Consider the following 13565-nt stretch of genomic DNA (forward strand, 5'->3'; position numbering starts at 1 on the left):
GTTATGTTACAGGAATTTACAGGTACGAACCTGTTCCAAGACTGGCAAACAGTTGGCGACGCTCAGCTGGCTATGAATCATCTCCAGACAAACCCGGACCAACGGCGCAAAATCATGCTTATCAGCGCAGTTCATCGTGAGGATGACGTTGTCGGTGTTCAGGTTCTCCGCTTTATCCGTGTACATGAAGCTGGAAAGCGCACGTACAACAGCAATACAACACCAAATAGTCCGAAATAATTGCTAGCTACTAAGTACCTGAGCAAGTTAGCAAACGCGTCGGGAATGAAATCCGGAATCTCGATGGGAGCTTATGCTGAGCATGCTTCCATAGAACATGGTACGAAACACGGAGCTGCGCATACTCAGAAAATTCCTACAAACACCAAAAACATAAATAAAATTTTGAAAATCTCAAGGAAGCGATGGATGAGTGGAGAATTACTTGTGAGCATTAAAGATCGTCACTGGGCCAGTTGTCTAACGGCAAACTGGACATCGCTGAAATCGCCGCTGGTCAATGCCTGTTGCATACAACTGACGACGCTGCCGTCCGTCCGTCCACCCTCTTGGGGAATGGCTGATGAAGTCGGATTTGTGGAGGCCATTCCGGTGCAGACGGGGAAGACAACAATTGGTTGGCTTGGTTGGTTGGTCTCCGTCCGAATTGGCGACGGCGTTGCAGTTGGGATGAGGTTAGCCTACAAATCGCAGCCTCAAAAGCACACAGAATTCTGGTCAGGACTCAGAAGACAACAATTAATTTGAACGGGAATTTGGGAGAAGTTCGAAAATCAATAAGGGGACGATGGATTAATAGTAAAATGTGGCACATGTAAAATCTGGAACTTTAGCATCTATTCAAAATTAGAAATTAGCAAAACTCCAAGCTTTGGCGTTCCAAGCGTCACAGCTGCGCTGGAAATCACTACTGTATAGCACCGTCTCTGATTGGCTGATAGACGTAAGTTGATACCGCTTGTACGTACAGTACTTGAACGTCCTGGCTTTCAGACATGCAGATTCTGTTGTTCCCTGCACCACATTCTTCGCAGATTCTTTCTTTCGAAATCTTTCAAGAATCTAATGGGCTTTTTTTCCGGTAGCTTCCATTGCGGGAAGGCCAGCTCTTCCCACAAACAAATACAACCGGCCGTGATACGCAACCGTTGCACTGCCATGCAGTAGAGTCGGCATCTTGGCTTTCGCGATTAACTGGCGATGTTCTTCGTCGAAAGCATACGCCTCCCGGTCGGCTCCCAGTACGAAGATACGATCGTCAATTCGGGCCATTCAGGCGTCCCGAGCAGGAAATTTAACCACATTCGTCCACTGATCCACGCCGGCATAGTACCTGTACAGACGGCAAGGGTCTTGACCAACCGCATCCGCCAACACCTAGACTTGCGAATGACCTTCTTTCGCCATATACAGCATAGGCCCACCCCAAAAGCTCGTCGGAACGGCGCCCGGCACCTCCAGGTGCTGGATGTCAGAGGATAAGGGCAGTACAGGTCGGACGCATTCATGTTTTCCGCTGTTTTGTTGACGTGTTGTAGCCCCACATAAAAAACGATCCCAGATTCCTCAGTTCACAGCAAAATAATACATTTAACTCTTCGTGCAACACTGTAACAAGGGATTTCAAGCTTTCCCAATTAATTATAGTTAGAGACGCTTAACAGCACATCGTTTTCCTGTCGGACCAACTGAAAACCAATGGAATCCTTGAGCAAATGCAGAGTGTTTGCATTCCACCAGATCGGAACAGGGGTCGCTTTCGTCTGCAGAGGACCGTTCAAGGAAATGTAAGAAAAATATAATACGCGTGAAATTGACCTTCAAATTTATTTCTGCTGGTCTGACGTTTTGACTTCTACCGCGCAACAACGGCTTTTGTCCAGACTTCCCGAGACTCAGCAGTCGGCAGAGTCCTGAATGTATCCCAGCCACTGAATCTACTCGTAGTTATGGCATGCACCCAGCACCGTTACTAACGGTAAGAGTTGCGGAGTTGTCGTGTGGAATCGGCTACAGAAAAGACCGCTCGCCGAAGGGGTTGACCAACGGAGTGTCGGGCAGGAGGCCAGGTAGTCGACCGTCAACAAGGGCAACCAATCTATATCTCCAACTAAAAATTTCAAGGGAGTTTAAATTTTGAGAAAACGAGTGTAGACTGTGTAGCAACCAGCTAACAGCGAAACAATTTTAAATCTTTAAATTTGTTCCTACAAATGTGGCCTCCGGAATCCGGATGGGAGGTTCAGCAGCCGATACCGGCCACCCCCGGGTGGTGCTTACTTGAACAATTGGATCTACGTCGTTCTACGAGAATATGAGTTACGAACTCTCTTCAAAGGTTTCTCACTTCGACCGTCACTCGGTGGTGTTTTGGTTTTTCTATAATTTACTTTGTGGAACGATAGCTTTGTATTTTACTCTGTGTTCTCCATAATTTCTCAGGTTAGAGTGATCCGTAACCTGCTGATTATAATAAGCAGTCATGTCCATGAAAGCAACATCATCGACGGTTCCTGAAAACGGAGTGCCAGATCCGAACACTGGCCAAATTGCGGATTTCGTGAAGCAGGCATTTCTCACAGGAAAACTGAGTGATGTTAGCTTCGCAGTGGGACGTGACTTTGGCACAGTGAAGAACTTTCCCGCACACAAGTAAGTTGAAAGCAGATTCGAATCACTTGGGCAATGTTTCGAACCTTCGAACGATTTTGCTTATTTGCCATCTTCCTGCATTTCATCATTTTCGTCAGGACTTTTTAAGCGTGAAGGCTGATTGTAGGTTCGTCTTGTGCCTTCGCAGCGCTGTGTTCCATACGATGTTCTATGGGAGCCTGCCAGAAAAATGTGAAGGTGCCATCAACATTGCAAACATTCATCCAGATGCATTTGCCAATATGCTTAGGTACTTATATCGTTAAAATCCTTTATTTTTCAGTGGGACCAGGTTGTTTGATGAAAACGCAAATAAAAACAAACGGGAAAACTAAACATTTTGCCATGTTTGTGGAAAAGTTCTTCCTCTTAGCGCAGAGAAGGTGCGCGAAAATAGTTTATCATTACTGATTGCATTCTATATACCGGTATTTAGTGTCTGAAGTTTTCCATTTAATGCCGTTCCGTTGATCAAATTTTGAAAAAACTTTTCATAACTGATTTGATTAACTAAAAAATCATTCTGTTCAGAAGTTTTTTCCGTATAATTTCAAACCTATCCCAGGAACTGTCATGGAGGCTTTCCATTGGGGCCTTTTCGAGTTTTCTTTGTTTGCTATATAAATGCTCCGTTGCGCCAAATTTAAATGTTCACGTTGCAGTTTCCTGTATACCGATGCCGTGGACAATCTCAGTGCCGACAACGTGTTCGAGACCATGGTGTGCGCTGACAAATACGACGTTCCGCAGCTGGTGCAGACCTGTTCGGATTTTTTGATCGCCAGCTGAATTCCGGGAATTGTTTGACTATTTTGAAAGAGGTGCATGCTTCTCTAGCAGAGACTGCATAATACAATTAATGACCACAATTTCACAAATAGCTTCTTCACAGGCCAAATACTGGCATGTTGACAGCATTGTGGAGAAGTGTCTGGTTCTGTGGACCTGAACAGTGCTGCGATTCTGCAGTCGACAGAATTCACCGACACCTCACAGGATACACTGCAGAACATTCTGAAGCGTGATACCCTATCGGCCGAGGAAAACGAGATCTATTTGGCTGTGGAAAGGTATAGGGCGGTGTAGAAACAAAAATTGCGTCCGTAAATTGCCGTAAATCTCGTATCTGGTATATATAAAGTATTCCAGCCATGAGTCAAGAAACAGACGTTTACAAAATACGGTAAATCTGTTATTCGGCATGAAGTTTGTTGTTGCAGGTGGGCAGAGGCGGCCTGCGCTCGCAACGCCTTGGATGCATCTGGCGCTAATCGGCGCCAGAAGTTAGATGTTGGGTGACGCTTTGTTCCTTGTGCGCTTTCCGCTCTTGACTGACACGCAATTGGCTGACGGTCCCGGCAAGGTACGGTCGAACCTGAATCTGCGATTTCTTGGCCTGTTTGACAGTTTTCGTGCATCCTGGTTATAGAGCGGTCTGCTGAGCGAAGGGGAGCTGCTAAGCGTGCTCTTGTACCAGAATGCTACAGTGAAGCCGCAAAATCTGCCTTTTCCACAGCGTGCCGGACGGGAGTGTGCATAGGATTCACCAAGGGAGACGAAGTATTTTGGAATCCTCAAGGTATACAGGATCCTGGTGGGGCCAGCGACCATATGCGCGGTCGAGCGGGAACGTGTTTCGTTTACTTGGTGTCGCAGCGGAATGGGCGGAGTTGCCACGCCAGACAAGATGATTCTCGTGAAAGACATCCTGAAAAAAGGCCAATCGATTTATTCGTTTTCGAACGGGTACGTACAGTACCAACATGCATCGATGGATGGGCAGCATCACGTCAGTGCGAATGGATTGCAGACTGTTAAATTAGCGGATTTAATACTGCCCGGAGCTGATGCGGCGTTATGTAAGGCGCGCAATGGAAAATAAACTTAGAAGTTGCGAGTAATCTGCCTTCGTATTGTCCTATCTTTAAGGCACGTTTTTTATTTCTCTCGGTTTTTTTTATTTCACTTGGGACAGCTTCTAGTTCTTTTATTTGGCGCGAGCATGTCTGTTTTTTTCAGCCTTGCTGGGAATGTTATTGTTTTCCGTCTTGAAATAATGGCTTTGTGGTTCAACTGTCCATTAGTTTCGTATTTGATAATAATGGAATAAAGTTCAGTGCAATCGCGGTGTAAGGTTATCACTGAAAGTAACCATGGTAGTCGCTTACGTTAGCAGCAGTAGTTCCTAGTTCTTACTGTATGCGCCATTCCAATTGTGCTATTATTATTACTTTATGCATATGGGTAGCTTTTGGTCAGTTTTGAGCAAAATGGGATATTAATCGGCAAGGCTTGCGAGTTGCCTCGCGGCGTTATCGTTATATTTATCGACCAGTGTGCAGCGGAGGTGTTCCAACTTATTCTAGCCTAAACGCAAACCACGGACTATAGGATCGTCAAAATGAATGATAAAAGCAAAAAGAATGTCGATACGGTGATCTGGTAGACGATGATTAGCCTCCGGCGCCGGCAATGGACAGCTTCAGGTTCTTCCAGGCGATGTGCCGCTGCACCACAGCACAGCACTGAAACTGCGGCGAAAACGCCGGTTCATACCGTGACCAGCAACTCGATTCTTTGTTCTGAGCACTGGCGCAACATGCCCGCTCAAACAGCCACAGCGTAAATTTTATATTCCAGCAGTACTCGCTGTCACTGGCAGGTCTGTTAGTTGTAAGCGCATCCTAGATGTCCAGCTACGTAGTTCTAGGGATGAATTATCAGGGAGCAGCTGCCTAACTCGAGTGTTAACGAATGGCGTTAGTTTTAAGTGTTGTTAGTTCACCTATTGTTATGTTAAGAGTTTTCACTCAAAAGCACTCGACTAGTTCTTGATATAAGTTCGTCTGTGCTTTTGAGAACTGCTTTGTGCTGTAGATAATATATGTACCAAGAGACAGTTCTGTTGAGGTTCCTTTTTGGGTTCGTTGTTAAGTTGACAATGTGAGCAGTCTTGAAAGTTGTGTGCCCTTGATGTCTAATAGGATAGATCTATTGATTAGCGAAGGCCAGTCTTGGTTTAAACCTTTAAGGATTCAAGGTTATAAAATGCCAACCATTAGGTTGTTTTCGCTGTCTTAAATTTCTGACAAGATTTTTCCTTTTAGTCTTACGCGACCATAAACCGTCAACAACTTTACGCTTGCTGACATCGCCGGTGTACGATATCTGCAAAGCGTTTGATGAAATCACGTTTTCACAAACAAATGGACTTACATTTAAAGCAACACAGATAAATTGCCACCGACGCTCCGAATGCCATTTTTATGTCCGGATTTTCTATAAATCAACACGGCCTGCAAGAGAAACAGTTAAAAAACAAACATATCAGTCCAGATTATGCTTCGTCGCTCGCTCGATAATTCCGCCGCCTATGGGTGATGCCTAAACAATGGAAATCGCCTCCATTGGGATGACACACGTTACCAGTCTGGCAGCCGCTATCTACTGCGGATTATGCACAAAAAATAACTGGCGTCTAAAAGATGTGACTGTGCGTATAGTTGACAACCGGATCGGGACCTAACAGTGTCAGTATTCCGGACATAGGTCACATAGATGCAGGTTCCGGGTCAGATAGGTATATTGTAGGTTTTAGGTCAGACTGCTCAGCGTCCGCTGAAGTTCTGTCCGTTGTGCATGGTAAGTAACACTACTGCCCATGGGGTTAATGAATCAGTTCCCCCACGATTTGATCGGTTTGCTGTTTGGTTACGTTAGGAGCAGGAAACATTTGCAATAATTGCAAGTATGCATTTAACGTTTCAGTAAGGATCTCATTTTTCTTAATCCCTGTGTGAATTCCATAGAACACAGTAAATGACTTTTCTCATTTCTGTATGTAAGACGTACGTCCATCTAATTGTGATTTTCGAATCTTTTCGTCACTTTTCATTAATAAGCCGGTCGTTGAAATATCCAGCCATGTCTACGAAACCAGCTACACCAGAGAGCCAACAGTGTGTCCCTGATCGAACATGTGGCTTCATGAAACTGTGGAAGCAAACTTTCGCCAGTGGAGAACTCAGCGATGTGCGCTTCGCAGTGGGACATGATTTTGGGAATATGCAAAGTTTCCCCGCCCACAAGTAAGACAGCCCCTTAGTAGAGAAGCTAAGACGTAGTCGGCCGTTCGCAGTTGTTAATTATGTGTCGTCGTGATATTGTTGATGTTGTATTATTTTTAGACTAGTCTTGAGCCTGCAGCACCGTGTTCCGCGCGATGTTCTACGGGAGGCTGCCAAAAAAATGTAGAGATGCCATCATCGAAATTCCCGATATTCATCCAGACGCATTTGCCAATATGCTCAGGTGCGCTGGTCTCCATGGTTTTTTTTACCTACTCGTATTATACCGGGCGCTACCTTTTGACCTGCTTTTTGGCGTTCTATACGTAAGTTTTGTTCCTGAATCCGAAACATTTTAACATCATATCATCTGTATTACTGTGACCTATTTTCACCACCTTGCAGGTTCATATACACGGACGCGGTTGATCAACTCACCACTGACAACGCTTTTGCGACCATGGGTTGTGCTATCAAATACGATCTGTCGCAGATGGCGGTGATTTGCTCTAACTTCATCACGAGCCATTTAAACGCTGACAACTGTGTGGCCACTTTAAAACAGGCACGACTGTCGTTTTATAAAGCATCCCCGTAGGCACTGTGCAGAATAGCGAAAACGGGTTCTGTTGGTAGGCTTACGGTAGGCCTGCCAGCATCGTGGAGCAATGTATGGCTATCGTGGATGCGAAAACTACTTTCATCCTGCAGTCGAATGAATTCCGGAGATCTCTGGATGCGCTGACAAAGATTTTGCAGCGCGATACGCTGTCGGCGGAGGAGCACGTTATTTATTTGGCTGTTGAAAGGTAACCTAAGCGTTGACAGAATGTGAGACCTTCTAGGCGCCTAGGCGGCTGAATCTTCGCCTTTTGTATAATTAGTTCTCGTTGTCAAGCGTTTATTATTGTAATATTGCGTCTACGAAATGGTATCGGTTACATAAAACAGCCTGGCTGAATTCAAAATTTCGGAAAGTGTCAGAGATTTCGAAACTAAACCTCGGAAATACAGGTTCGTAACATGCAAAGTATTAAAGCGATGCTCTTAAAGCATCTCAACTAAATTGCTTATACAGCGCTTCCAAAGAGCAAACGACTGTTCAGGTTGGAAAAGGGTGCGAGGTCACGACGCAGCTATGATTACGATTAGCAGAATCGAGAAACACCAGTTAACTGTGCGGCCAGATCGCAGGCCGCACGACGTCCCGTAAGAACGGAAGAAAAAACAAAACTAAAATCAGGTTTAGAAATAGAATGAGCAGCTTCCGATAATGTGTCTAGTCAAGCTACGCGCATGGTCAGCTGGTCAGAACTGGTAGCCACACATGGTAAACCGCTTAGACAACATTCATCGCTTTAGTATTGTTGTAGGTGGGCAACGGCCGCTTGCATTCGTAACGGCCTGAATGACTCCGGCGCTAACCGTCGTCAGATGTTGGGCGCCGCGTTATTCCATGTGCGATTTCCGCTGCTGACAAATACCGAACTGGCTGAAGGTCCCAGTAAGGTACATGGGCGTTAACGCGGTAGAAGTGTAATTTTGTCTGTCCTGTGATGGCTCAATTTTATAGAGCGGCCTGCTGACTGTACCGGAGTTGTTGAACTTGTTCGTTTACCACAATGCCAAAGTAAAGCCGGTGCTTCCGTTCCCCGCGCAGCGTCGAAAAGGACAGCATGGGTTACGTGCGGGAGCCCAGGTGTTTGTGCTGGTGCCTGGCTCCGGGTTTTGGAAGCCAGCCCGAATAATCAAGGCCCACGAACAGGAAGCGGTTTCTAGTTGGTGTAAAGGCGGCTCGGATTCTGTCGCTCAGATAGACACAGTGATTCTGGCGGAGGATATCTTGCAGAAGGACCAGTTGGTGTTAATCACCTCGTTGGGAAACTTTGGATATTACGACACTACTTTGGAAGGTGGACTTCATCGGGTTAGCTTGAACGGAGGTCGGAATGTTGAATTTGCTGATCTCAAGCTTCACGATTTACATCTGGAGGCATGGAAAACAAAACATGCAAAGTGTAAAGGCTTAGAATGATCTGGCGTGTATTTCTAAAGGTCACATAGTTGTTGTTTACGTTTTGGTTATGCCTATGATTGTGGCTTACCTGGGAACTGGTCACTGCATTGACCATGGCAAAGTATCAGTCGCGTGTTTGGCGAGCTTCAGAATCTTATTACATTCTATTAATACGACTATTGCGTGCTGTAACAATAGTGTACAAGCACTACCCCCACGCAGGTGAACTGAGTCGGTGGCTAAATATTTCTTGGTGTGCCATGATACATACAGCCTTCAAGCAACTGACTATCAGTTCATAGTTTTGTTTATTAAATAATAAATTAAATTACATAAATTCATACACCGAAGGTAGGTCAACAGTACGACTGCGCACATTGCCATTTTAGGGCTATAAAGACAATCAAAATCTTTCGTCGGTAACAAGTTTGCTCTTTCCTGACAAAGTGCCCAAAACGGTTGCGGCATTTCCCTTCATAATAGACTATCAGATTGCGTTGATTTATAACCAATGTATGTACAATACATAATGCAATTATCGTTCACCGCAATCACCGGGAAAATACGAAGAAATGCTAAACCACTTATGGCACAAACTTAAAATCGAACCAAAAAGTTAGGATCCGAAGCGCATTCTGGAATTTGAAACATTCACGTAGCTGCCACTGGTTGAACAATGGAGGCAGTTTCCGCTGGTAAAAAACAACCGCCGAAGGGTCGTTTCATGAAACAAAAATTTACAGACCCACTGTGCCAGTTTCAATCAGCTTTTTAATCAGGTATTTCATAGTGATGTTTGTCATCTGAAAAACTGGAATTTGCGCTGAACAAGTTTGGTTATTATCTGGGAAGGTGGGAACTGCGCTCGTTTTTTAATAGCGCTCTGTGCTGGAAATTTTGTTGGACATGATTGATTGGCTGGATTAATTAAAACGGTAAGTCACACATCAGACATGGCTTCATATTTGCGGTAGCCCTGACAGCTCGTTGCAGGTAGTTCAATCAGATTAACCAGTTTTTTTCTAAATCACCTCAAGAACCGCGGACTTCATAAGGCAGCATCGGGAATATGGCGGGAATCGCGCCATGTACTTCAGGATCTACCGCAAGCGGCTGCGATTGTCCGACAATTTGACTCTGCCGAAACTCGACGGAACCGAGTTTTTGCTGGGACTGCAAGATGCGCGTCACGATTTTTGCGATGTATGGGTTCGAGGTACGGTGGATCCAGAGAAGCCGGCAGAGGCAATCCCCTGTCATCGCAACGTGCTGATGGCACGCAGTGGTTGGTTCCGACGCATGCTGCGCTCCCAGTCGAAGGAGTGCCAACAGAACACTATCCAGCTGCATAATGTTCCCCACGACATCCTGCAACAGTGAGTGGAGATGCTGGCATTTCAATAGCCATATACCGCATTGAATGTTGCGTTGCAGGTTGATTGACTATATGTATTCCTGCGAGGTCTCCGTTAGCAGCAGCAGTAACGCGCTCCTGCTTCTGCAGGCTGCGGATCTGCTGGAGATGGGGCAGATTGCGGACATCTGCCAGCTCTTTCTCCGGAAGAATTTAAACCTAGCCAACTGGTTGAGTCTCTACCGTGAAGCGCAGCAGATGTCAAGTACGACCTTGAACGAAGCGTGTCAGGCCTTCGCACTAGAGCATTTCGTCAGCATCGCCCAGTCGCAGGATTTCCTGGAGCTGGATGTCGCTGAGGTGTGTTCTGTGGTTTTACCGTACATGGGATCACGCTGCAAATATTGCTTCCTGTTCGTTAACATTACAGTTGAAGCAGTTGATTGCCTCTGATGAGCTCAATGCGGAGAAGGAGCAGCAAGTGGCAGACGCTGTTGTGCGCTGGTTTGGCATTCCCTGCCACAGCGAGCGCGCTGCGCCGTGGATCTGGTCCGGCGTATCCGTACGCCCTTGTTGGCTGCTGAATACCTGGCTTCGCTGTCGGACACTCCTGCCGGTCAACATGTTCAGCAAGCGGTCTTTTCTGTGGCTGACGCCCCAAGCCGAGTGCGCAGCTCTTATCGTAAGTAACAGTGCGTGGAGTAACAACGTTTCATGTACTGGGATACATTCAGTATATAGCGAATGCAGAGAGTTAAGATAATTCGAACTAAAACGCTCGGTTTCTGAATTTTTAAAACTGCTAACAGGTGGGGATGGGGGTACTTTACAGGAGAGGAGGCTTGTACAATATAATTGCCCTATCGTATAGCTTCCTCGTTACTAAAATCTTCCGGGCTTCTAATAGGTACTAGTAAAAGTGGCCCTACTTTAATAGCCCTAAATCAGCGGACAGCAAGCATGGACAGTTTTATACATCATTCATTCAGCAACGCTTCATTAATTTAAAATGGTCGCTGTGCAGCATAAAGTGCCATAAGCGTCTCCATCTACCCTGCGGAAGATGCCCGAAAACGCAGTTTACTTGATTAATGTACCCTACTCGATGTACGAGTACTATTCTGCGACTAACAGAAAATTCTTTGGTTTCACGCTCGTTACGTCAATGACCACGTTTGGTTTTAACTGATTCCCAAGTTGTTCCATAAAAGAAGAGAGGTCATGTATGTTTACAGGTTTTTTACTGTGTTGCGAAGAAGAACGAAACTTAATCTGTACTTCGCTTTTTTCATATTCCGGTCACTTTAACTATACAGTTCCGTATTCCGGTCACCAGGTAGCAAAATATCCTAACAAAACAAAATTCTCTCCGAAATGGTTAGCTTTCATAAAACGACCTCTCTCATTAAATCTGAAGCGTAAATATGGCAAAATAAAAAAAAAGTTGTGGGATCAGCAGCTATTCATGTAGTGCTAAACATGTGCGGTCGTACCAGTGACCGGTGACCGGAAGATGAAACCATTCACTCAAAGTGACCGGAATATGAAAAATAGCGAAGTACGCGTTGTGAATTGCAGAGCATGTGATCGTTTTTCTGAGGGGCTACGACACGCAGAAAAAAATGGCGGAGCACAAGAACGCTGCCGAGTTGTACTGTCTTGATCCGCTGACGCCCAGCATTTGAGCGTGCCATGCGCAGTTCCACCCGGCAGTTGGGGCGGTCCTATGCTGTATATGGTGAAAGACGGTCGGTTGCGAATCTACGTGTTGGTCGATGCGATTGGTCAAGAGGATCCTTGCCGTCTGTACATGTACGATGCCAGCGTCAATCATTGGACGAACGTCAGTAAATTTCCTGTCCGAGATGCCTGTCTGGCCGCAATCGACGATCGTATCTACGTAATGGGAGGCGACCGGGCGATGTATGCTTTCGACGAAGAACACCGCCGGTTGATCGCGAAAGAGAAGGTGCCGATACTGCTGCATGGCAGTGCAACGGTAGCTTATGATGGCCGGTTGTACGTGGTTGGGGGGATGTGCTGGCCTTCGCGCAACGCAAGTCACCGTGCAGCAACGGCGGCGTATTGCTACGACCCAGCTCGCAACGTCTGGGAGAAGCTGGCGCCGATGCCGACGGGGCGCTTTGGTTGTCGGGCATGTGTTGGCCCAGACGGGCTCATCTATGTTGTTGGTGAGTTGACCTTGGAATCTTGCATCACATCAGAAGGGAGGTACCGTAATTATGGTTATTGCTTCTTAGGTGGTTGTAACATTAACCATGACAATGTCAGCTGTGTGGAGGCATACAACGTCCAGACAAATCAATGGCATTCCAAGCGTAAGTGAATGTGCTGTGTTCACTATTACTTCTTAGAAAACGCACTTTTAAATCAGGGTCCATGCGCGCTGTGATTTGTCGAAGCTAAATTTGCTGTGGGTACTAATTTACTAGTACTTCTTCTCTAGAGATAAGCCTTTGAATACTATTACTTACTTAGAAACGCAATTTTCATCAGGGTCTATGCATGTTCGAAGATGGGGCACTGGGCTTGTGCGACTGGAAGACAAGCTGTACGCTGTGGCTGGTTGGAGTGGAATTTCGGACGGTCCTAAGAGAACCGAGTGCTACGACACCGAAACGGATAGCTGGTCGCGATGTGAGCCGTCATTTCCTTGGCAGTGTAGCATGGATTGTGCTGTGATACAGCGGCACATCGCCTGGAAGAACATGCAACGGCCCAGTGCCGACTTCGATGGCTTATGACCACTCATTGTTTTCTTAACCCACTGCATCGGCATTCCACCTTTGTTTCGTCATCACATTATGAAGTTTCTGGTTTTCTATGGTGCACGAGATTTGAATTGCTGCTTTAGAGTTCATTTTTTCCGCAACGTAGTTATTTTTGTACTAAATTGATTGATGCACTACGCATTAGTATCGTTACTTGCATTGAAGTATGATTCGCTCGCTCATGTTACTGGCCACGCGAAAAATATCAGGCGCGAAAAATATTTCGATAAACTACAAGGACACCCGTAACCGGTCATGCAGTTCCTTTAAAATACCCCAAGTATTACCGATGCCGTGTTACCCATACCAGCTATACATACCTATATGGATTCAGTGCTACCGGATAGAATTCCTCTGGTGTGAGCATTACGAAATTAAATACAGAGTTCATACAACGTACGTGACATTCGTGTCAACCCGCTTTCACGTAATACGCCAGCAACGAGCACGACGATGCAGTATATTAAGAGCCTTGAGATTAAAACCCTATGCGATTGACCTTTCGCTTCATGATCCAGTTACACAGTTCTATAGCCCTGCGCACCTTGCAGTTGTGAACTGAATTTCGCCATATTTTAAGTGCCAAAGTGCATGTTAGGTGCTAAGTGCCAAATTTTCCAACCGGTTTATCCGCCAGTCGCCCCGCGAAGCACTAATTATTC

At 45.8% G+C, this 13565-nt stretch overlaps 2 protein-coding genes across 2 annotated transcripts; both read left to right on the forward strand.

The window, feature by feature from the left end:
* Window positions 1-3018: 3018 nt before the first annotated feature.
* Window positions 3019-4213, forward strand: LOC129602425 (BTB/POZ domain-containing protein 2-like). Its single transcript, XM_055501437.1, has 5 exons — window positions 3019-3056; window positions 3336-3426; window positions 3589-3743; window positions 3894-3963; window positions 4103-4213. The coding sequence occupies exons 1-5, from the start codon at window positions 3019-3021 to the stop codon at window positions 4211-4213; spliced, it is 465 nt and encodes a 154-aa protein (XP_055357412.1).
* Window positions 4214-11837: 7624 nt separating this feature from the next.
* On the forward strand, window positions 11838-12876 carry LOC129602426 (influenza virus NS1A-binding protein homolog A-like). The gene is made up of 3 exons (XM_055501439.1): window positions 11838-12303; window positions 12373-12450; window positions 12629-12876. Exons 1-3 carry the CDS (start codon window positions 11838-11840, stop codon window positions 12874-12876), a joined length of 792 nt encoding a protein of 263 aa, XP_055357414.1.
* Window positions 12877-13565: the final 689 nt, after the last annotated feature.

This window comes from Paramacrobiotus metropolitanus, unplaced genomic scaffold (genome assembly GCF_019649055.1).
Source record: "Paramacrobiotus metropolitanus isolate TYO unplaced genomic scaffold, Prichtersi_v1.0 Parri_scaffold0000454, whole genome shotgun sequence".
NCBI classification, from domain to species: domain Eukaryota; kingdom Metazoa; phylum Tardigrada; class Eutardigrada; order Parachela; family Macrobiotidae; genus Paramacrobiotus; species Paramacrobiotus metropolitanus.

What these genes read in the sequence shown, in the direction of transcription:
- LOC129602425 (XM_055501437.1), top strand. Translation starts at nt 3,019, where the DNA reads ATGTTTGTGGAAAAGTTCTTCCTCTTAGCGCAGAGAAG. An exon ending in TTCCTCTTAGCGCAGAGAAG is followed by an intron (nt 3,057 to 3,335) that starts GTGCGCGAAAAT and finishes TTCACGTTGCAG; the next exon opens with TTTCCTGTATACCGATGCCG. An exon ending in ATCGGCGCCAGAAGTTAGAT is followed by an intron (nt 3,964 to 4,102) that starts GTTGGGTGACGC and finishes TCCTGGTTATAG; the next exon opens with AGCGGTCTGCTGAGCGAAGG.
- LOC129602426 (XM_055501439.1), top strand. Translation starts at nt 11,838, where the DNA reads ATGCTGTATATGGTGAAAGACGGTCGGTTGCGAATCTACGTGTTGGTC. An exon ending in CGGGCTCATCTATGTTGTTG is followed by an intron (nt 12,304 to 12,372) that starts GTGAGTTGACCT and finishes ATTGCTTCTTAG; the next exon opens with GTGGTTGTAACATTAACCAT. An exon ending in AAATCAATGGCATTCCAAGC is followed by an intron (nt 12,451 to 12,628) that starts GTAAGTGAATGT and finishes AATTTTCATCAG; the next exon opens with GGTCTATGCATGTTCGAAGA.